General features: G+C 41.4%; 2 protein-coding genes across 3 annotated transcripts; one reads left to right on the forward strand and one right to left on the reverse strand.

The window, feature by feature from the left end:
- Positions 1 to 11,327: 11,327 nt before the first annotated feature.
- On the reverse strand, positions 11,328 to 18,230 carry fbxo15 (F-box protein 15). The gene is made up of 9 exons (XM_072451350.1): positions 18,115 to 18,230; positions 15,430 to 15,534; positions 15,119 to 15,352; positions 13,131 to 13,328; positions 12,924 to 13,053; positions 12,757 to 12,839; positions 11,998 to 12,143; positions 11,777 to 11,901; positions 11,328 to 11,612 (listed from the first exon to the last, which is right to left on the reverse strand). The coding sequence occupies exons 1-9, from the start codon at positions 18,213 to 18,215 to the stop codon at positions 11,343 to 11,345; spliced, it is 1,392 nt and encodes a 463-aa protein (XP_072307451.1). The 5' UTR covers positions 18,216 to 18,230; the 3' UTR covers positions 11,328 to 11,342.
- Positions 18,231 to 20,637: 2,407 nt separating this feature from the next.
- cbln2b (cerebellin 2b precursor) lies at positions 20,638 to 23,245 on the forward strand. 2 transcript variants are annotated; one of them, XM_072450714.1, is made up of 4 exons: positions 20,638 to 20,873; positions 21,224 to 21,733; positions 22,085 to 22,204; positions 22,275 to 23,245. In XM_072450714.1, exons 2-4 carry the CDS (start codon positions 21,431 to 21,433, stop codon positions 22,470 to 22,472), a joined length of 621 nt encoding a protein of 206 aa, XP_072306815.1. In that variant the 5' UTR covers positions 20,638 to 20,873; positions 21,224 to 21,430; the 3' UTR covers positions 22,473 to 23,245. The 2 variants fall into 2 exon arrangements, with proteins under 2 accessions (XP_072306815.1, XP_072306814.1); XM_072450713.1 differs by lacking the exon at positions 20,638 to 20,873 and having other exon boundaries at positions 21,186 to 21,733.
- The last annotated feature ends 998 nt before the right edge of the window (positions 23,246 to 24,243 follow it).

A 24,243-nucleotide genomic window follows, 5' to 3' on the forward strand; every position in this document is an offset into this window, starting at 1 on the left:
TGATAAATGTTGTCCTCTGACTGTTAGGTAATATTCTGTGATGAGCAGCAGCCTGCACTCCTGCTCCACAAGGTTGTGTGAGAAGGAAGGCAAAAGTGATGACGTGGAGGTGTGAGAGCCAAGGGAACAAGGCCACCGTAACAAGAACAAGGGGAGAAATGAGAGTTTGAACTTCAGACCATTCACAGTGGTATAACATGAATGGTTTGTTCAGGACAATATACCAAGCATTTCTTTAGCTGTTATGTAGGTATTTTATCTTATTACGTACTCCAGGCCAGTTGTAGTAATATCTTAAATCTTCTAGGACAGTGTAATTAATTCTATTAGATTTGAAGTTGAGATTTAGGGTGCGTTAACACATTCATCACATAAAAACTGGGACTAAACCCAGACTACAAAATTAAACTTGGATAAAATCAGGGCTAAACAAGGACTAGAACAGGATCAAACGAAATCAACATCAGGACAAAAATGTATTAAATTTATAGAAGCAAAAAACAACAGGTGTGAACACACTAAATCCTTCAAATCGTCAAATAATCATATTAGGGCTTTTAAAATAAAACACCCAATCTTCTGTCAGTAGTTTTGTGTTTTGGAGTTCAGACGTCTGAGGAATACGTTTAAATATGTTTTGTGTAAGATGGCACTGATTAAAAAGTATTTTTTGTCATATCACCCTGCCTTAACCCCATCACACATATATATTCATTGTAATGTTTGGTATGCAAGAGAGATAAGCCAAGAACATGCAAGATGGAAGAATGAGAGGGAGATGAAGAGAGCACTTCATAAAATGTCAAATCATTCAAAAATCTGCTTTACACCGTTCATCACTCATTATTTATCTTGTGAAATTACATAACATTCTACTTTGAAGAACTGTAGTAGTAATGCAATTTGACAGTAATTTGACATGCTAATTTTCCAATAGAAGTTATGCAGATGCCATTACAGTATTCTGAATTTTAGCAATGACTGAAAGAAAAAGAGTGTCAATTGTGAGAGCCTAAAACGCAACTAAAATGTGAAAAAGCTGCTGCTATAGTCTGATAAAAAATCAAGTTAACAGTTGAAGAAAACCAGATGAATAACAGGAACACTGTGTGTTGGGGAAAATAATATTTTTTGTGGGGTACTTTTGTGGGGAAGTATTGTAAATCTCCAACTGCCATTAGCAAACAAGCTAAACTCTGCACAATAGGGAAAACAATGGAGAAACCTTCAGTTTCTATTTTGCTGTACAACGTTAATTTGAGCAAAACAAAAGCTCCATGGACAAAAATTAGGACAAAAAAACAAAGCAACATTTCTAATCAGTTTTATTGTCCATAATTCCACCACTCAGTCACAATGTTGTCAGTGCATAACCTCATGCCACAAAGACAAATTCACGGGTCCAAAGTGATGTCACATACGGGTTGCTACTGCCAGCTCGAGGATGGAAGCCGCTTCAACGAAATGTCAACTGTGGGCTGTTTCAACTAAATGTTTTGAAACAAAGGATTCCTCTTCTCCAACATCCCCAAAGTTTAATAAAAATAACCCAGTTTAACAATCAGAAATGTATCACTGTGGTCAGGAGGGACCAGTGGAGTTACAGAAATCCCTCCAGAATGAGGCTGAGCTGTTTGTTTCAGGTCGTTAGCAGCGGGCTAATACTAGTTTATAATTATTCTGTGGCTATGCTCATAAATGTTAGCATACTTGCAGATGGTTATAAGAGCCTAGTTTCCGAGTGTCTGGGTGTTATATTTTAGGATCAGACATAGGGCTGGGTAAAAAAATCAATTTAATCGATTTTGGATCGATGTCATTAAAATTTTGCGATATCAATTCATAAGGCATGAGATTGATTTTTCCCCTTGAAGTTAACCCCAGTAGTCTTGTGCGTGGTGCAGCAGTGGCGCGTTTACGTCCGCCTGTCAAGCGTGCAAGACGCAGGTAAAACTCGGCTCAGCGAGCCGTCCCAACTCAAGTCTGACGTCTGGAACCATTTCGAATTTAAAACAACAAAGGACAAAGAGCCAGATAAAACCAAAGTGGTTTGCCAAATCTGCGAAGCGGAGGTCAGTTATTGTAGAAATACTACAAACCTCACTTGACCAGGTATCACACTACGCTAACGTTAGCTTTCAACAACAAGCCGTCCGGCAAAACAAATGAAACTGAGGGAATCACTAACGTGACCAGCCGATTCTCCGCTGGTCATAAAGATAACAGAGGCCATCGCAACTTTTGCCTGCAAAGATTTACGCTCATGCTCGGTAGTGCAAAACGAACGCTTCAAGCGGCGTGTTCATGCGCTAGATCCACACTACGTTATGGTGCAACGTAAACATCTGACAGAAAGTTATCCCGTGTGTGTGAAAATACGCCATCCTAACGACAATGCCGAATCTGCAGAGAGAGTCGGCATAACACTTGGACATCACGGTCAACGCAGTCGTACCTGACAGTGACCTGATGAGCCACACCGCTAATAATGTGGGAGTGTCTACAGAGCCGCGGCGCACGGCTGAAACTGCCATGTTATTTTCAACCGGCCACGCGTTTTAGCGCCGTTTTAGACTGCGCCGGGTTAAGGTTAGGGTCAGGGTTAGAGTTAGGGTTAAGGTAAGGGTTAGGGTTAGGGTTAGGGTTAGTTTTAGGGTTAGGGTTAGGGTAAAGGTTAGGGTTAAGGTAAGGGTTAGGGTTAAGGTAAGGGTTAGGGTTAGGGTTAGTTTTAGGGTTAGGGTAAAGGTTAGGGTTAAGGTAAGGGTTAGGGTTAAGGTAAAGGTTAGGGTTAGGGTTAAGGTTAAGGTTAGGGTTAAGGTTAAGGATAAGGTTAAGGTTAGGGTTAAGGTAAGGGTTAGCGTTCCTGAAACTGCTCGGCCATTTGACCGCGCCGCGGCTCTGCAGCCACGGCCAATAATATAGCTATTATGTTGACGGGGGCCATACAGGAGTGGGGGGCTGACCAGCAAAGACCCAGCAGTCGTGACGGACAACGCTGCAAATAATGGTTAGTGCAGTAGAGATAATGCAGCTGATGCACGTTGGACCCACTGAACTTAGCCTCACAAGCAGGTCTAAAAACTACTTTATATTTCAAAATTGCACTTTTGAGACAGTTTTGTTTACAGCTGAAGTTTAAACTGTCCAATTTACAAGTTTGCACTTAAAACCTGTTTATGGTGAAAAGAAAAAATAAAGTACATTTGTATTTTGTAACACAATTGAGCCATTTTCATTATTTAAGAGCAGATTGGATTGAATTGAATCGAATCGACCCGTGATTAATCGATTCAGGACGTTATGAATCAAAATCAAATCGATTTAGATCTTCATTTTCTGTACTATTGTCTGTACTCTTGAAAGTTTGATGGCTTGTCCAGTGCAGAGGGCTTGTGAACGAGGAAGTTTGGATGTAAATGTCCGCAAAAGTTTGTTGTGACAAGTTGTCACTACTTTTAAGTGTTGTCGGTGACTCGCTGCTCTAGATACGGATCCATAACTTCTGTCTTCCCGAAGCATCAACCCTTATCCTTTTAAAATATAGGGTTAGACGTGACCGCATACTGTTGCCTAGCGCCACTAGGCAACAGCATGCGGTCACATCTTCAAAATGGCAGTGACAGCAAATAAGTCTCATGACTGAAACCCATGGATTGGAGCCAATCTCCCTGAAAGGAGCTTCAGTGCCTTCTTGTGGCCATATTAAATTCTACTTCAGAGAGTAACTACATACTCAATCTGTGTAATTTTAGAACTATACAATGAAATACAGACATAGTTAAATATTGTTAAAATACCAAACTTTCCTCTTATCTCAGAGATATTGTAGCAAATCTCCGTCTGATTTATGAGCTATAGGCGATGTTTACAGGATGACAAATGATATACTCATGAAAAATGATCCCTGCATTAACTACTACTTCGTCCACGTTCCCCTATTCAGTCAAGTCAAAATCACCTGCCCTGCTCCTCCTGAGCTAGAGTCCATTCATCATCCTAATGCATGAGGTAAGAGATGGTCATGCAGAGACTCTAGTGGTAAAACCATAATGGCATCAATCACCACAATGAAGACCGCCAATTGAAATGCAGAGGGTATAGAGACAGCATTTAGACTGCTCCTGGTTTCTGCTGTCATTATTTAACACAGAGCTTCAAGGGTGGCTGTCAGTGTGAAGAGAAGTATTAATCAATCCAATGCACGTGTGGCAAATTCAATCACGCTATGGATGGATGAAGACTGCATTTTAGCTGTGAGCTCCACTGTACTTGACCTTTAAGTGTCACTCCATTTTGGTAGAGATTCAATTAATGTGCAAGTCCCTTCACAAACAAGGAGGTGTGCTGGCAGGCTTAGCAATCATGCAGAAGGCAGACAATATTCGCTAATATGGTAGTTACCCCTGTAGAAAAGTACATTCTGTATTATCAAGCAGTGGACAATGAGGTGAACACTACTCTGTAAGGGTCATTGCCACAGTAACAGGAGTATTACTGTGGTGGAAATACAAATGTACATCTGTAAATGTATTTACAGATACAAATTACAAGACACATAGTTTAAATGAAGGCCGTGGCTTGCCGCGCAGTTTCAGGGACCGCGGCATTTCCCTTATAGCCCGTTATAGCCTCATGGCTAACCCTAAACCTAACCCTAACCTTAACCCCAACCTTAACCCTAACCTTAATCCTAACCTTAACCCGGCGCGGTCTAAAACGGCGCTATAACGCGGTCAAATAGCGACGCAGTTTCAGGAGCTGCGGCGCGCGGCCGGCACAAAAATAACGGCCGCGCGCCGCGGCTCTGCAGACACTCCCTTAAATGAATACCTTTAATTAGACACATTTTCTGATTTAAAGTAAAACTATTTAACACAATTTTGGTTATGTGGGGCCGGTTGTGCTCATGTGGGCCAGGTTGTGCTCATGTGGGGCAGGTTGTGCTCATGTAGGGCAGGTTGTGCTCATGTGGGCCAGGTTGTGCTCATGTGGGCCAGGTTGTGCTCATGTGGGGCAGGTTGTGCTCATGTGGGGCAGGTTGTGCTCATGTGGGGCAGGTTGTGCTCATGTGGGGCCGGTTGTGCTCATGTGGGGCAGGTTGTGCTCATGTGGCGCATGTTGTGCTCATGTGGGGCAGGTTGTGCTCATGTGGCGCAGGTTGTGCTCATGTGGGGCAGGTTGTGCTCATGTGGGGCAGGTTGTGCTCATGTGAGGCATGTTGTGCTCATGTGGGGCAGGTTGTGCTCATGTGGCGCATGTTGTGCTCATGTGGGGCAGGTTGTGCTCATGTGGGCCAGGTTGTGCTCATGTGGGGCCGGTTGTGCTCATGTGGGCCAGGTTGTGCTCATGTGGGGCCGGTTGTGCTCATGTGGGGCAGGTTGTGCTCATGTGGGCCAGGTTGTGCTCATGTGGGGCCGGTTGTGCTCATGTGGGCCAGGTTGTGCTCATGTGGGGCCGGTTGTGCTCATGTGGGGCAGGTTGTGCTCATGTGGCGCATGTTGTGCTCATGTGGGGCAGGTTGTGCTCATGTGGGCCAGGTTGTGCTCATGTGGGGCCGGTTGTGCTCATGTGGGCCAGGTTGTGCTCATGTGGGGCCGGTTGTGCTCATGTGGGGCAGGTTGTGCTCATGTGGCGCATGTTGTGCTCATGTGGGGCAGGTTGTGCTCATGTGGCGCAGGTTGTGCTCATGTGAGGCATGTTGTGCTCATGTGGGGCAGGTTGTGCTCATGTGGGGCAGGTTGTGCTCATGTGGCGCATGTTGTGCTCATGTGGGGCATGTTGTGCTCATGTGGGGCAGGTTGTGCTCATGTGGGGCCGGTTGTGCTCATGTGGGGCCGGTTGTGCTCATGTGGGGCCGGTTGTGCTCATGTGGGGCAGGTTGTGTTCATGTGGGGCAGGTTGTGCTCATGTGGGGCAGGTTATGCTCATGTGGGGCAGGTTGTGTTCATGTGGGGCAGGTTGTGCTCATGTGGGGCAGGTTGTGCTCATGTGGGGCAGGTTGTGGAATAAATCTGCAAAAGCCAAAGAATGAATCCAAACACTGCTACAAGTTTGTTTGTGTGACGCGGATCAGGCAGAGCTCCTGGTCTCTTCCTGGTCGTTTCCTTGGCATTTCTTTGACTGATGTTCATTCACAGGGGAAATGTGTCTTTCTGCACATTTGGTTAGACTGATAAAAGTGTGTTGTGAACACAAACTGGACCAGCTCAGAGACAACTTTGGTCCCCAATTGAAGCAGGTCTGCTTCAATTTGTACTGTGAATGTGACTTTTCAGGAAAGGTCCAGTTTTGTCCAATATGTGGATTTTGTTATAGTATCGACACAACGCTCAAATAAGTATCTAGTTTTGATACTTGTTTTGGGATCAATTAGTATCTGGTTATCAATCTTTTTGACAAACGCTTTGTCCCCCCCATTTATTTTCTAAACTATACTAAAGACATTAGTTGGTTCAGTAGTTAAAGCAGAGTCTAAAGTTATCAGTTATCAGAGGGGAGTGATTTGGCCTGTATCCTGACATGATGGTCAGATATCACAGCACGCACAGGGCTTCTCACATCTGTCTTTATTAGCTCTGACAGGGGCTCCGAGAACAGAGAGCTACCCTTGTGCTCGGACTAAAATCATCTCTAATGAGTGTCACACGCAGGGGGTAAAACAAGAGTGTTTAAAAGACAAGAGTCAAGGTGTTGCAATGACAAAGAAAGGGGCAGAAACCGACAGACAGACAGATAAGATACTTTATTGATCCCATTTACACTGCGCTTTTCAGTCAATTCAAAAGGTCTCAGTGCAGCTTAGCAGGGAGATTTGTCAGATAGGGTCAGCAGATTGTTTGTCAGGGCAGTTTGAGGTGAGAAACAGCCCTTAACAAAAAGACTCCTTTGTGACCAGCGGCTTGAGCGTCACAGCTAGCATCCGGGAGGAGCCAGGTGAACTCTGAAGACTCTGTAAAACTCTCTTCTAAGCCTCACTCTTACTTTGCTCTGTTGGTTTGGTTGGTGATGACATGGGCCATTCTCTCAAAGTAGTTTCCCTGGAAGGTCTTCTGGTGGTTTTTTAGGGCTGGTGTAAAAAGTAGCATTTCAGAGGTCCACTATGAGGAAACTGAACAAAATAACCAGTATTGTGTCGGTAATGTCTCATTTATGCACCATTAGAAATATTAATATCTACACAAAGTTCAAAACACACAAAGTTCAATGTTAGTCATGATGTTGAACACAAAACCTCTGGCTTTGATATAATGGCGCTTTTTGAGTGCAACAATTATGCTGGCTTGTTCCCTGCCTATTTCTCTTAACAGTGGTAAAAATCAATGGGCTTTGCCTGGGGCACAGACCTTTCCACTAAAAGCTATTATTCTAAGACACGGCAGAGCTGTGTTTCCCTGTTTCTGCAGCCCACGCGGTCTGCTGGCTTAACGTTTGCTTTGGTTGAGAGCAAAACAAGTTCATGTCACAGTGTTGTCACAATCGCACTAAGCACCCAAGAGTAAACGCAGAAGACTGTCCCAAACCTCTGGGAATAAAAGAGTAGTGTTTTGGAGGCACAATAAACACTGCAGTGATATTGTGCAATTTGTTGTGCACCTGAACAGCTGCTCAGAGCCCCGGGAAGTCAGTGAGGCTAATATAAACCAGTCAACCAGACGAGCCTGCAGGAAGCGGTGCTTCAGTTGTTAGTTTAGACGCTGTGCTGAGTCATGTCACTACTCCAAAACTTGAAGAAAGAAAAGATACGATTCAAAGCGAGCAGATGGTTCTTGGAAAATGAAGGATGCTTGAAATGAGAGGCCAATAAAAACAAATCTCAAAAAGGTTGAAAGTTGAAACAGTGATGGAAAAACAACTTCAAATCTGCACTGGAGAAAAAAGTGTTCAACAAACGAGTAGCACTTTAACTATTACCACAACAAAGCTACAAAGAGCGGTGTCTTGAAAAGGACCAGTACGCACGTCCTACATACTCCTGCTCTTTTGTGGTCATTTTCATTAGCCATTTCAATATTAAGCCTGTTTCATTGTTGGCTGCAGAGGTTTGCACACCCAGCTGGTCACTCACCAGGGAGAGAAGTCTAAAAATGGAAGCAATTTTCTTCTATGATTAGCCCGTGAGAAAGGGGACATTACTATGAAGCTGTGGTGGACAAATTTGACCGTTGCTGGTTTTGCAATACATATATTTAGTTATTTCATTGTGAATAGATTTACATAAAAGGTGAAGTATGAAGCAGTATATGAACAACCACAGTACAAAAGTAGGTGGCATAATTACGATCAAATTAATATGGCAGTAATTCATTCATAAGGTTATGTTTCCTCTTTATTTCCAGCTCCTTTATGGACGCCTCTATTGTTAACATGAGAGGGCCACCTGCTGGACAAAGCATGTATTGGCTAAAAAGTTATTCAATTACAAGAAGATAGTGTTTCAATCCATCTCCTGGTGGGTGGTACAGAAATAAATCAAAGCACTTTGACACACAATCAGCAGAAACAAGACTATTTTCTGAGTGTTAGCAATATCTGGCTTCACAGTTTAGCTTGTCTTAGCCATCACCTTCATTCAATACCACGGCTAACTGCGTTTATGTTGTTACACGGGTCTATTATCTGACTACAAATACCCCTTGCTCTTAGTTTTCCCAATAAAAGTGCAGTGAGGGATTGGCAGGTTTTGGAAGTCGACATGACATCTAACAACTGTATGAAGGTCACTATAATGAAACTGCGCTGTAACACTTGTGTAACTCTCGGTGTCCAGATAATGGCTTGTGGCACGTCATTTGTCACTATTAAACATGTGAAAATCCAGTCAACTTGACATTCATCGATACAGTTCTGCGCTGTAGTCTCAGTGGAGGGAGAAATACGATGTACCGGTAACTAAGGATACACAAAATCTTGGGACTAGATTATGTTCACTATTTTGAGAGGGAAAACGTATATTGGTTGTTGGATAAATTGTTTTGTATATATTATTGTATTCATAATTAGTATTTTTGGCACCACTTTATAATAATAACTACACTTCTTTTTATGCATTAATTAAAACCTTGGAATGTCTAGTGAAAAGAGATATGTACTTTGGAGTAAAGAAGAATTGAGTTATAAAATAAACAAAATATGTAAACACTCTTATAACTTCATTCTAAAGAACACTGTACTGTAGAATGACTCCGTCCGGATTATTCGTAACCCCTTAATTACGTACTTATTAAGGCTGAATCATCCTTTATTTCATTTTGTATTAACCTTTACTTTATCAGGTGATAATCCATTGAGATCGAAACCTGCTTCAAGGGTGACCAGGGGTAAAGTGAAAAATATTGCACACAAATCATAAAAAAGCCAATTTATGCAAGATTATCTTTATTTTTTTATTGAACTAAAACCCCTAGACGAGACCAGATTGCCCAACTTCAATGTCAAGTTTATTACTAAACAATTTTAATTTCTAAAGTAAGTCATCAAAAGTGTGGTTATTATAAAGTTATACCATATTCTTTATTGTTTTAATTAGTGTGATACACCACTGTATTATTTTTCAAAAGAACTCTAAAGTGTGTCGTATTACTTTTCACAAGACAAGCTCTTGCAAAAAACAATTCATTCCACGTGCTGCTGCTCTGCTTGTCCCCTCTGGCTCATTCTCCCTAATATTCCTCTCTCCTTTTTGGATTGGGCTGTTGCCATATTGTGGATGTGTTTGGCAAAATAAGCATTTTCTCAAGGTGATGACCCCCGCTGTGAAAAAGGGGATCCTCTAAAATCCTATCATCTGGAAGCAGGCCTCATTGAATCAGCAGCATTGGCCAATCTGCAGCTATGCAACACTTTCTAATGATTGCTCCAACATGTATTTTGTCACACACTCGCCGGTGGACTAAACATATTAAACCTTTATAAATCTGAAATGAACATGAGCCAAAATAACAGACATTTTGTTGCCTGTACAGCTTTAGAGACCATACCAAGACAATTATTCATTTGGGTCATTTCAATTATGATCACATCACTATTCACTCTTTCTACACTTTTCGGAACCTGCCAGAATGAATGTATATTTGGTTCAGAATGATTAAAAATGTTATAAGGTCATCTCTTTTGAATGTTGAAAAGTCCTCAGAATGTTGTATCTTCAGGGGGTTCAACACCCTATATTTTCTCATTCAAAGATACATATATATATATATATATATATATATATATATATATATATATATATATATATAATTTAAATCAAATGGCTGTGTTAATAGTCCTAATTATTCATCATTCTAAAATCCATGGATGATAGAAAGCTTTAAACCCATGAATAGTCCAACATGAAAGAACTACTTTGTATACAGTGACATGTGAATAATTGGTTATGGATATTGTCAAAATAGTATGAGTATGTTCATTTAACAGAACGCTAATGGCTTGGATGAGGACACGTTACACATCGTGTTTAGTCTCTGTTTAGTTGCTTCAGTCTCGTAGACTGGACCAGTTACGACTGGATTCACGTTTGAATCAGAACATGTGGACCGGATCTATTATATTAGATCTATTATATTAGATCTATTATATTAGATCTATTATAGCAGCGGCATGTTTACTGACACTTCCGCATTCACGGAGCCCAGCGGCCAATCAAGAAGACACTGGAAACATCGTTTGGGCTAAAACTTTCTGTTCTATTTCTTTTAAGAAAGAACAATACACAAATGATGACAAGACACATGCATAATATTCCTGTCCAAACATCCGATTCATAATACAGAAAGAGCAGGCGCACTACTTAAAAGCTGAACTTATAAACAAACACTCACGTGGTTCACCTCCTTTCTCCATGGCCATGGGCGAGGCTCACGTTTGCCTCATAAATGATCCAAATGACACAGGGTTTCTTCTGATAAATCCATGCGGAAAATGTCAAACTTCTTTAATGTCCATTTTAGAGCATCCAGAGTAAATTAGCATCACTGCAAGTGCCAGGGCTACAACTTTTTTTAACCGTTTTGGTTGGCCAGGGGTCACATGACGCTGTTTAACCAATGAAAAATCAAACGCGACAAAGAAAGTATGAATACATTGTGCTGTATTATTATAGACTGTAAAGTTGTTTTTTGTGGATTATTGATTGTATTCTGTAGGATAAAAGTGTCTTCAGATGTTGGTCAGTGTGGACTCTCTCATGACTGTCAGTCGTGTAGTGTGGACCCTCCTCAACATTCTAATTCTCTCACAAATGTAGTGTGTCCTCAGCTTTACAGTGTGAATTCAAGAATTTAGGTACACAATATTTAATTGCAACTTTAATACATATACAAATATAATATGAAAGTACTTCATCAGTAAGCTGTGCCAAAATGGGAGTTTATCTTGGTGGTAGTAATATAAATGACTAAACTTACAACTGTATAAGTCTCTTGTTCTGCATTGCGTACAAGATGTATCTCCACCTGACCCACTTCATCCCTAAACTGGAAGAGAAAACGGTCCCCTTCGTAATTGTAATCCGTGTGAGCCGACTGATCTGCTTTCAGACAAACTGCAGAACTAACACACCACAAAGGGAACTTGAATTCATCCCGTAAAAGCAGTGTCATGATGCAGCAATCCTGTCCAACAGATACAAACAGAACCTATTACTTGTCATGGTATATGATGCTGTTGTTGTTATCTTATTGGCCATTTCACTGCACTGAAACGACTTACACACCCTAAAGATGTTTTTCTTTCTATCGAGTAAGAATTGGAGTGAACAAGCTGTGAAGAGGCCTACCTGCACAGCTCCTTGCAGGGCCTCACACCTCCAGGGGAAAGAGATGCTGCCAGACAGCGGAGTGTGTTCAGACAACCTGTTCCTGTTAATGGCAATCAGCTGCATTAATCCGCCACACATCTGAGCTGCACACACACAATCAGTCACAGTTAGTCACAAGGATCAAAGATAATAGAACAAAACATGTACGTATGATTTAAATTGTCTATATAGTAAGTTACTTTTATGGCAGAAAAGTTGGGTGAAGCTTTCGGACATAATATTGCACTTGGTGTTGTGTAAAGAGATGTGTAGACGGTAGCCATGGAGACCGTATTCAGGATCGATGTCATCAAAAGGAGGCTTGGCCGCTAGTCCAACAAAAGGACTGTGAATCGAAATACATTTTAAAGTTTAACAAAACTATCATGAAAGCACTGTGTTTACAGGTGCCATAAAGTACATCATTCTATTGGAATGATTTTAGGCTCACACGCAGAAGCTCTATTCACCCAAGACACCAATAGAGGGAGCCATGTCCACAGTGTTAAAAACAGGAATTTACAAGGAAAGTAATATCTGGAGAAATGATTTTCAGAGCAAATAACATGTTCTGTGTAGGTTTTCATTTTACAATGTGAAAAGTATGTAACTGACTTACAACTAATGAAGAGCAGTTGAGTAAAGAGTAAGTGTGACAGGGATTGTGATCAAATGAACTAAACCACATCATTTTAATGTAAAGATTGGTGTTAAAAGCAAGTCTTAATACCTTCTCTCATTTGTATGAATAAAGATAATTTCATAACAGCAGAAGGTGCACTAGATCAAAGACAAGTCCCCAAATGTGTACAAAAATACTGTTTTTAAATCCCAAATCATTTAAATGCAATGCTGACTCTTTACAATTTGCCCAGTGTGAGTGAGTGAAAAACAGGTCGCAGACAGGCACATCTGACAGAAGAGTGTGAGTCAGCGCTGCCTACTCGAGTGTGGCCTACCAGACTGATGATCCCTTGGTGCTCCTCTCCACCAGCCTGTGCAAGTGAAGGCTGAACATGACAAAGGCAACAGAGCACTGGCCCTGAAAGAAAGGGATTGTTTTTGCATTTTGCTTACACATTTTATTTAAAACGCCACTATCAATCTATGTTTTGTCACTACTTACCTTCCAGAGGCCAACAATAATACCAGGCTGTAAAAGCTTTAACTCCACCAGCTTATCCTGACCAATGTTCTGAATGCTTTTGGATACACTGGTCATGTCTACATTGAGCATCAGGGATCTCCGCGCTGGTCTGCCAGCAAAAGAAGACGATGAGAGTGTTTCACAAGACAATAGGAGTGTGTATGTGTGAGATAACAGCTGCCATACTGTTTTAGACCGGTGCGGCTGAAGGCGATCCTCCTGACGCCGAGGAGCTGAAGAGCAGAGATGTGCGGGAGGTCGGGTAATGTGCCGCTCCAACACAAAGTCACGGAGGTCTCGGAGAACTTCATCCAGCTCAGGTCAAACGTGCTCGTCTCCTTTGACTGTTGAATCACTGTCAGCTGCCAAGTGACGTGAAGGTTCCTATACCGGAGAGAAAGTGCAATAGCCACATATTCAGCCACGATAAGTCATAACACATAAGTCGGAGCACTTGGAGTGGATTGTGTCAGGTATGACCTCAGGTGTAAAGTCTAAGACAGACAGTGAAATGATTCAATCATAATGGCTTTCATCAATAATGTAGTTAATTTTCAAATATTGTCCATCTAGAAGCCTTCAGTCATAGTTCAACTTTTATTTTGATTAAAAGAAATATGCTAAAAGTCTCAATTTACAAAAAAGACACACACACAAAAATCACTGACTAGTCGACGCTAAAGTCTATGCTAAATATTGAACTGACTCTAACCTAAATGCTACTGCAAATGTATCAACAAAGCACATTTCATTACAACATTAAAAGTATTTGAGTACCATAGCTACATTGAAGGGTAGACGACGGTTCAGATCATCTCCAAAACTGCACCAAGTTGAAATCTTTCTCAAAATGTACTTTTAATAATATAAAAAATAAATTAAATGAGCCTTTTTCATTATCTTTGATTCCTGACTTGACACCAAAAAAACAGGTCTTATAGGTGCTTTATCCAGTAATGATCTGTGGATCGAAGGGGATCTGACTTACTAACTACTAAAAATACATATTACCAGTGAATAGAGTATTAAAATGACATGGTCAAGTTCGATCTGGAGATTCTGGCAGTCACCCAGTATCAATTAAGTGCGAGAAACAGAGCTCAAAATGTGGAGCAGCCTGGGAGTTGTAGTATTACCTCTGGGACAGGACCCCGCTGAATGTGAGTGAGGGCTGTCTGCTGGAATGATTACCAAGGTAAATCGGGAACTCCTGAGTGTCTCCAACAAAACCAACAAAACCCCCCAGGGACATGTCTCGGGAGGGGAAGACTGGGAAAGCTTCTGTTAGCATGTGTGTGTGTTGCAGATGAAGGCTAGAGGTGCTAAGTAATTTATTTCAAGAATTCAGACTGCCTCAGCAAGGAACACAATTATTTCGCCTTCCTCTCTGTAACGGCGACGGACACTGAGCTCCAAAATTGAGTGCTGCACAGCTTCTAATCAGAGGTTATGAAAACAGGGCCGATACTGCAGTGAAGACAGCGAGGAGCCTCCCTCACGCACACAGCATCCCCCTGAGCAGACAACACACTCAGACACACACCTCTACTCTCACCTTTAATAACAGTGTCATAAAAAAGGAGGGAAAAGAAATGTCTGTAAAACTGCTTTTTTTCTTTTTTCTTTCAAAGTAGTCTCTCCACTTTCAACTTCCTTGACAATAAGGCTATAAAGTTTAGTCAATGTTTGGAGTTAAAAGCATTGGGGATTCCCGGGATACTTCTGCACCTCACTGCTTCCAGTCGTACAAAGCATACAAAACAGATGGCGATGTAGATGCGCAGTGTAGTCTGTGGAGTGTGTAATGTGGACCAAAACACACAAAGAGCGTGCGCGGACCAAAAAAGTGTAGAAATAGAGTTTGTATGAAGAAGAAAAGAGGAGCTGTGAATTAGAATACTCATAACCCTAGGCTCTGACTATTTTCAGTACAATATGTGAGACTGCTAAAGGTTAAAAGATTTTTTTTTCCCTCAAACTAAAGGACAGGAGTCGCCTGCAAGTCATTTAAGACAGTTTATTACTTTTAAATTATGCTTTAATTTGGGATAGTCCTAGTTTAGGTGTTGTTGTTTCGTACCAGATTCAAATTGGATTTCAAACTGAATTAATCCAGGCTACTTTTAGTCATATTTTGTGCCAAATTTGACTTCCCCTTACAGAATGCCCCTTACCTGAGAACATGCTCTGTTTTAGAAGGAAGTCCAGTGTGACGGTTGACCACGCAGCATTGTTTCTTCCACTTGTACATGTCAAAATCAGCTGTGGTTTGGAAATACAGCCTTTTCCAATGATCAATAGCCAGATCATTGACATCATCTGTCTTCTTTAACAAGTCCTCCACAAATTTAGGGTTGGGCTTCCTATTGTGTCCAAATTCCTTCAGGAAAATCCTATGCCACGAAGCACTGCAACCAGAAAGATGACAGTAAGAGAAGTGTTTTGTTATCATTCTATTTGCATTTATAAAACATGAAACTCTTACTTGTCACTGGCAAGATGGTAGAAGAGACTGCTGACGTGGCTAATTGTGAAAAGGGCAGCAGTGTCGAGGTATGACAGGATCTTAATGAGGATCTCACATGGCAACCTATACAACGGGTGATTAGACAGGACTGTAAACAATACCAGTGTTTACGCCAATGTTAGTGTAGTTCATATTAGCACAATCAGTACCGTAATACTATGTGCCATTGAGCTTACCAGTGTGGTCATAATAAATATATATTCTTCATACGGAAACGTAGAACTGTCAGTGTGGCGTAAACATTATATTTACAGAATTTTCATTAAAACAAGAACAGCATGTAGTTATATAATAATAGGTAATAATAGGTTTTATGTTCTCATTTGATCTTAATAGGTTATAGTTTAAAAAAAAAAAGCCTGAAAACATGATTTACACCACACTGACAGTTCTACGTTTCTGTACCATATCAATAAGTGGTCATTGCAATATCTTATGCTGTATAGTGTTGCAATAATCACTACCTCCTTGTCATTGGGGACTCAAGTCAATGTTATGTAATTAGGCCCGAGCGCCACAAGCTGGCGAGAGGCCTATTAGTCTCGTAAGGCCGTGCGAAGCACGGCTGCGAAAGTGCGCACATAGTGCGCACGAAATCGAGCGCGAAGCGCTCGCCCACTTCCAAACACTCACTAACGCACTCCTTCACTCCTGCACGCCCCGTGCATACTAATTAGTAGTAGGAAAATGGAACATTACCGTTGTAAACGGGCGAAGCCCGTGCAAAAGTGCGCACTAAACGAGCACTTTACATTGGGATGACGACCGCTTCCGGTCGTCATCCCCATATAAAGCACTCATTTGCGCCAAGTAGCTCACGAATACGTTCCCCATCTCTTGCATGTTCCGTGCATATAAGCATGTAAAGCAAAAAATTAACATTATTACTGTATAGAGGGCCAAAAACACAAAGTGGGCGGAGCCCACTCAAAATTAACGAAAGTACCCGTCAGTGACCAGGGACCCACACCGTGAGGTAGGAAAGCGCTCCGAAAATGTATAGTTTATGATATTTGAAAAATGGGAAACATTGTTTTCGCATCGGAATATTATTCTTCTTCTTTCTTTCTTCTCGGGACCAACCCCCCTATTTTTCACCCAGTGAACATTGACGAAAAGTCACAAAAATTTGCACACCTCTAAAAATTGTGCCTCTCTACATTCTGGCTATTTCCCTTTTCTAAAATAAAAAAAATTGGCGCGTCAGCGCCCCCAAATGTACCAAAAATGCATTGAGAGATGGGAAATGACCCAAAAAAAAATCTGATCGTAGAATCATGAAATTTGGCGCAGAGGTAGATGGTGACAAGAGAAGTAAAAAATATTATTACGGCAACGCCGTCCGCCCAACCAAATGTCGGCCATATTGCTTCAAAAATGGCTAAACATGACTTCGGAGTTTTTCCAAACGTCGTACTTTTACGAACTCCTCCCAGGGCGTTGGCCCTAAAAAGCTGAAATTTGGTGAAAATGCTACTGAGGAGTGGGACATCAAAAGTTATCCAAATTACATTGATACCTCTCACGGTCTCTGTGCGGCGAAGCCGCAAACTGTAGCTAGAATTTCAGAAATCTCCCATATTTAAAATTTCTGCCGTTTGCGCAGATAAAGTCCGAATTGCGTCAAATTAGAATCAGTTGTTAAACTCTTCGCCCTAAACCTACTTGAAGTGAAATAAATTCATTTGGCGCCACAGCGCCCCCTACAGATTTTATATGGAGGTTAAATGTTTAGTTTTGCGAAATTATATGAAATTTGACACACAACTCAATTTTAGCATCCCCATCAAAAAAGTCAATGAGACCCATGTCATAATTGTTGACCGAAACCTTCCATGTTATTCCAATGGGGAAATCGCCAGAACATGTTTACACTTTAGACTTTCACAAACTCCTCTTAGGGCGTTAGCCCTATTAACCTGAAATTTGGTGAGACTCATCTTCAGGGGTGGACCATCAAAAGTTATCCACATTTTTATTCAAAGAGTCACGGTGTCTGTGCAGCAAAGCCGCACATTTTGCCAAGAATTCAAAATAAAATTGCTTTTTTATGGTAAAACAAAGGGGAGAAGATGTGACAGCGTCACAGATTCAGCAGTAGGCGTAATAAAAGGACAATTAGGGCGCGTTAGCGCCCCCTCCTCTTGCGGCGTGGCGGCGGCGTAGCGAGGGCCGATCATTGCCGCTTGCGGCTATATTTTTAATTATTTTTTAACTCTTGTGGTTTGTGCATGGCTGTAATTGTTACCTATTTGGACAGAAAAATCCATGATCCAAAATCCAGGCCCCAAACACTAAAAACATGACTAAAATGTTATTATTTTCCGTGGACAACCCTCGCTCCAGCTTTAAGATAAGATAAGATCAGATAAGATAAGATATTCCTTTATTGTCCAACATGGGGAAATTTCATTGATGCAACGCAGGTAGATACAGAAGAAAAGAACAGATCACTTATAGGAAGTTGGAAAAACACTTTCAGTAGAAGATCTCTTATAAACAAAAACTCCTATAGACAAAAACCTCCCATTTCCCAACAAGGGATGGAGGGGAAAAATAATAAATAAGTAAGTAAATAAATAAATAAATACCATTGCATTTAATGTCAGACAGGTGGAAATAGGCCGTGCTTTGACTCGTTACCTTTCTATCCAGTTCCTAACGCATGGTTGAGATGATTTGGCATGTTTTTTTAGCGTCCTGTTCGCTTTCACCGCGGACGAAACGGGTTTTGTTGAAGCCATTTGACTCAGCGGGGTTCTCCGGAGCCACGTGACCGCCCAGACAACGCACTCACGCTAAAGTAACGAAGTATTGAAACAGGCCTTTTTTAAAGTAGTTTCTTCTTCTTCTTTGGCGTCGTATGGCCCCGAAGCGCATGTGCGTCGAAACATTGCTTTGAAACGTAGCTTAGCTGAATACACGTGGAACGGTCCAGTTTGTAGTTGTGTCGCCATGGTGATGTGTAACGTTAGTACGTACGTAAACTTCCGGTTGGGAACCTAAGAAATAAAACAACCCATTTTGTTTTGATGGATTACAAAGGAAGGCCGGCTGCAAACTGAGGTTCTATTACCTTTTCATTTTGATGTAACAGGGCAATGGATAAAATAAGCCTACAATTTGGAAAGGATTTGTCAATTCTTCATAGACAGATCTGACTGAAGTAGCCTGGGAAACATTCTCAAAAATAGTCATATGAATGTGAAGTGGAGCTGGGGCACAGTGTGACCCCTGTAGCTCTGAAGATGCTGATGCATTTGAACGTGAGCGCAGCCAGATGGACTGTCTTACAGATGGACAGATATTTTAGAATGGACATATGGTCATCTGAGCACACTCTGGGGGCTAAACTATATTTGATCTTACTTGGTGAGTTTCACCAATCTGAGCTGAATACATCCCTAAAATGCTCCTTCCTTAGTTCTGGCGCCAAAAAAATCCCCCCAGAATAATAATCAATTGGAATTTCATACAAAAACATAAAACCAATATAAAACCAATCCACAGAGAGTTTTGGTAAAGCAGAAGATGGATCTCCAAGAGTCACCACATGACTGACCTTGCCGTTCCTTGAATCCAGTGGGCTCGCTGCCTGTCAGAGGACATCACTGCAGAGTTGTCATCCGTCTGACTATCAGCTGTGTTCAAGTGAATTCCTTTTTTAGGGCAGAGCCAGCCTCAAGTATGTTCATGCCATGCAAGCCACATGCATGGATGTTCCTCTCTCTCTCGTGCACGTCTGTACTTGACATTTGATGTTTTCTGTGTCCTTCTAAAGGCCTCGGGTCAGCTGTGGCTCTTGGATACCTGATGTCACTCTTCCGCTTGGTTTGTCAGTCAGTTCTGACAGTGCAGTGTGCGCCAGAAGGAGGAAGAGCACCATGTTTCAATGTAGAACACAAGTCTAAGCAGCGAGCGCAGGAGATCAGCTCAGCAACAACAATGTTTATCGTACGTGTTTGTGGCATATTCACTCATTAAACCTACATATTTTTTATTTGGCTGTTGCATAAGTTTTTGATATTGTAATTACACACATTCTGCACATCTGCCTTGATCAGACCATCATTTTGTGATTTGGTTTTTATATTAAAATCTGCTCCGTATTCAAACACAGACAGTTCTCCATCAGTGAGTGAGTGATAGCAGGTGAATTTAACCATTCACTGTGAGGCATGACTCTATGAAAAAGCAGATGATTTTTGCTACCTATGAATTGTGATCAAATCAAAAATAGTGAGTTAGCTTCTATAAAATCATTACATACATTTCTTGACATATTGCCCACCCTTATTTTAAACCCTCCAACTTGATCACTGTGTGGCTAAATTATGTGTTATGACATTCAGTCTATATTTAGTCAAGACATAAATAAATTCAACAGAGTAACTTCAACAGCTGAATGTGAATTTGAGAACCGTGCATAATAAAACCATACAATGGAGAAAAAGATGGCAGCTCATTAAAGTTAGTGTGGTGTACTGCCCACTTCTAAAGCCCTGTCAGAGGTGCTGAGAACCACTAAAACCTCTCTGAAGCTCTTCAAAGGCTGAAGGCCCGTCAGGAACGGAGGAGAAGCCATTCATTATATGTGAAATATGGACATTTTCTGTGTCATTCTGAGAAAGCTTGATGTCTTTAATATGTATTTACTCATGTCTAAAACAGCTAGGTTACATGAGGCTTGTAATTATGTCATCCGTAAAATATCTCAAATCAGCTTCCATTCATGAGCAAAAGTTAAAAGTATTTGTTATTGTTATGTTGTTCTTTTAGTGCCAAAGAATGAGACACTAAATGGATAGTGTGCACTCAAAAATAAAGTAAAAGAGAAGAAAACAAAACAACGCGCCCAAAGTGGACTGCAGTAATCCAACAAAATATCACAGTTTAATCTGAAACAACAATCCAAACGATCCTTTTACTCGAAGCAGAAATAATGTACTAGTTATACCACTGGATGGCGCGCGAGTATCTCTATTTGAGACAAACCTATTCTGGAATTAAAGACGCTAAGTTGATGTTTAAATGAAAAGAATGCGGAATGTATAACTTTTCACCTCTGTTTCCTTCATCTCAAATTAACCACATGAGCCCTGAGAAAGGGGGTGCGTATAAAGTGAGTGTTGCTGAGAGCAGGTTTTCTAGTGTCCGGTGAAGTCCGGGCCGAGTTTGCGTCTCTCACACGAATAATGTTTGAACAGCAGCCTTTCGATTTTAATTGCTTCGGGGGGCACTTCGGAGGAGTTATTGTACAGGCTGCACGCGCATCAGAATGGGCGTGAGTTGTCCCCCGAAAGGCAGTTTACACTACTCTATTTGGACCAGTGATCTGTGAGCGCAGATCATTTGAGTCTGCGAGAGATAAGGCAGCATCAGCAGCGGGATGGAGAGAACAGGTATGTCGTGTTTTGGCTTTATTTGCTAAACTCACTCCAGGCAATTCAACTGATTCCATCGCGGGTAGAACTGTAGTAGTATTGTAATGCGTTTTAGGCCTATGTGTAAAATACAAGCACATTTAAAAAAAACAAAAACGTTTGTAAGTAAACTACGAGAAGGTGCAAACATAGATGTACCAGGCTTGCATCCAAATTTCGAAAGGTTTTGAGTATATGGAGTTTAAAATCTCCTTTTACGCATGCACAGCAACATTTTACGCACGAAGAATACAAGTCTTTTAAAAGATAAACACATTGACCATTCACGATTTTGGTCTGATATGGTATTTTTCTCCTTCAACTAATAGGATTTATAGCAGTTGCCTGAATTCTTCTTTCCAAACCAACCCAAGACGCATAAGAGGGAGGGGAGTGAGAGCGCGCGCGCGTGTCAGAGGGGGTCTGACACAGAGACACAAGAGCAAGGAAAGGAAACAAGTGGAAATTGAGAGTGGATCGAGAAGAGCAAACGGATTCTCCAAAAAGGGAGCGGCTAGTGGTCGTTCCTTTGTGCCATGACCATGGTGCCAGTGCGCTGCCAGAGAACGTCGTGCGCCATGCTGCCGCTCGCACTGCTGCTCCTCTTGGGATGCAGTGTGGCTCTGTGCCTCGGCCAGAACGAGACGGAACCCATCGTTCTGGAGGGAAAGTGTCTCGTGGTGTGCGACTCGAACCCTTCTTCAGACGGAGGTGTTACTTCGTCACTGGGGATTTCTGTTCGCTCAGCCGGTGCCAAAGTTGCGTTCTCAGCCGTGCGTGGGACCAACCACGAGCCCTCGGAGATGAGCAACACATCCATGACCATCTACTTTGACCAGGTGAGGCGTCCAGAGTAAAGTTAGGACTTTTTACGCATGCCTGAATGTGCACTGCAAACATCAAGAGGTCGAAAGAAATGTTTTTTTGGTTACACAAAAGGACACAACTAGACAAATACTCACTTCAGACAGGAGTTAAACAAATTATTTTAAAAGTGAGTAAGTTTCCCCTGTGATAGAGATATGCATCACACAGTATGGGCGAGTAATGGGGACCAGGTGAATAAATTGAATTGTAAAGAAAATATGTTGTATTGCTCCGTCATTATTCAGCTGTTTTTGGTCAATCCCGTTTTACTAAAGATTTTATGAAAAAATATTACCCACTGTCTTAATCCCTTGTCGTTCCAGGTTTTAGTGAATATCGGCAACCATTTCGATCTGAAAGCAAGTGTTTTCCAAGCTCCGCGGAGGGGAATATATAGTTTCAGTTTTCACGTTGTCAAGGTGTACAACAGACAAACCATTCAAGTAAGTGGGTGCACTGGATGCGTGTTGAGGCGTGTTAAGAAAGTTTTAATCATATTGCCATACATTGCAGGTGAATCTGATGCAGAACGATTATCCAGTGATATCAGCCTTTGCTGGGGACCAGGACGTGACGCGGGAGGCGGCCAGTAACGGAGTGCTGCTGATGGTGGAGCGGGAGGACCGGGTCTATCTGAAGCTGGAGAGGGGAACCTTAATGGGCGGATGGAAATACTCCACCTTCTCAGGCTTTCTAGTGTTTCCTTTATAATCGACCGGCTCACAACTACGTCCTGGCCAACGCGCACCACTCGTCATCTCTTTTTGGCTTCTTTTGACTAACTGTTCACAAACTATCCGCAAAGGAAGTTGAAAAAAAAAAACTGTATAACTACGATATCTACGAAGATGGAGTTGCATATTTCAGATGTATCATGCTATTTGGATAACGGATTGATAATGGCGTACTGTGGATTTGTTCTCACCTTTGGAAACAAACTTTGCCCAGAGACAAAGAGACGATTTTCTGCAAAAGAACAAATAACTTGAGAAGAAACGTGTGTTATGTTCTATTTTATGTTTGTATAGCCTTAAAGAATATATGAACCCCGTCCAAGTGAAGTTTGATGGATTACGGACATCCAGAGATGAAGTGCTTTTAAGGCTAGTCAGTGGCATTTTTGCACGAATGGAAGTTTTCTTTTCTTTTTTTAAAAACTTTTTTCCGTTATGTTTTTTGTGCAGTCAAAGGTGTTGCGTTTGGATGCTATTTGATGCTGTAATAAGCCAAATATAGGCCGCCTACAAATTTATTTAAAAAGAAAAAAGGCGACATATTTCAGCCAACAGGAATTAGAGCCCTTTTATTCAAATATAATTCTATAATTTATAAAGCGTGCATATTCACATTATTGTGTGTTACATTTCAAATCTGCGTAGCTTTGACTGATTTAATGTTCAGTGACATTGCTCACAAAATGTACATTGTGAAAAAACTAGAAAAATCCCTATATGTCCCGCTAAATAAAAATATATTGTATTGTATAGGCTTTGTGCAATGAGCACTTCTTTACACACGCTTTGTGTTTGTAAATGTGCGCAACAGGCCGGAGAGAGTGAGAGCCTTTCTCACTAGAAACAATGGTGTGGGCGGGTCGCTATCCATGGTGCTGAAACACACCGCTGTGGAGCGCCTCTTTCTCCAACTTAAACCTAACATTAGACAAATTACCTGAAGCTTTTCGATTGATTATGATTATTTTATGCGTACACATAAACAAAAATGAAATACGAAACATTTTAATACATTCTTAATTAATCAATAGAGATTCATGGCCATCTATCAGGGTGTGTCAGAGACTGACGTTTTATGAGACGTTTGCAGCCACACACAGAACACAGGTCCTCCTCACCTCCGTGGGCTTTGTGATGCCCTCTGATTCTGATTTGATACACTTCCACTGCACTCCTGAGTTGAGTGTCCAGGTGTATCCCACCAAGCAGTGGAAAGTGTATTCTAGCGATAAGAGTTTACTGAAAATAAATAGTAGAAGAACATTTACAAATAACTAATGAGAAGTAATGCATTTTGGAGCCAGAACATACTATAAGTAATTTGTGGTTATAAGTTGAAAATTGAATAAAAATGATTATAATAGCCTTGCCCTTTAATGCAAAGTCTGGATTGCAAAACCCTCATCCACTCTATCTATCTCTGGTTGTGACAGTTGAGATAGTAACAATTCTGTTGACATTTTTGTGTATTAAATACATCACCAACACTAATATAAACATTTACTATTGGATTGACTCTCTGAATCTAAAGCAGTCACAGAGCACGGCATTAGTTGCTGCATTCAATTCCCACGGCCTGCTGAAGTGAGCCACACATGCTCTAGAGCCGACCGGCAGTAACGTGGCAGCTGTGCTAACTGCTGTTTTAACAAACCGTTTCTGAACTAGTAACTAGTCTCACAGGCACTGGTGGCCAGGTCAGTGACGTCCCATACAGGTTTGAACACATTGAAATAGCTGGCTCTACC

Source organism: Eucyclogobius newberryi, unplaced genomic scaffold (assembly GCF_026437365.1).
Source record: "Eucyclogobius newberryi isolate DKJ021-1_F unplaced genomic scaffold, fEucNew1.0.hap1 SCAF_18, whole genome shotgun sequence".
Taxonomy (NCBI): Eukaryota; Metazoa; Chordata; class Actinopteri; order Gobiiformes; family Gobiidae; genus Eucyclogobius; species Eucyclogobius newberryi.

Excerpts from the sequence above, each read along its gene's own strand:
- fbxo15 (XM_072451350.1), bottom strand. The coding sequence starts at position 18,215 with ATGGCTTCAACAAAACCCGTTTCGTCCGCGGTGAAAGCGAACAGGACG. Across the intron at positions 15,353-15,429 it reads TACCATCTTGCCAGTGACAA|TGCTTCGTGGCATAGGATTT; the intron begins GTAAGAGTTTCA and ends TTCTGGTTGCAG. Across the intron at positions 11,902-11,997 it reads CCAACTTTTCTGCCATAAAA|CTCAGATGTGTGGCGGATTA; the intron begins GTAACTTACTAT and ends GTGTGTGTGCAG.
- cbln2b (XM_072450714.1), top strand. The coding sequence starts at position 21,431 with ATGACCATGGTGCCAGTGCGCTGCCAGAGAACGTCGTGCGCCATGCTG. Across the intron at positions 21,734-22,084 it reads TGACCATCTACTTTGACCAG|GTTTTAGTGAATATCGGCAA; the intron begins GTGAGGCGTCCA and ends TTGTCGTTCCAG. Across the intron at positions 22,205-22,274 it reads ACAACAGACAAACCATTCAA|GTGAATCTGATGCAGAACGA; the intron begins GTAAGTGGGTGC and ends CATACATTGCAG.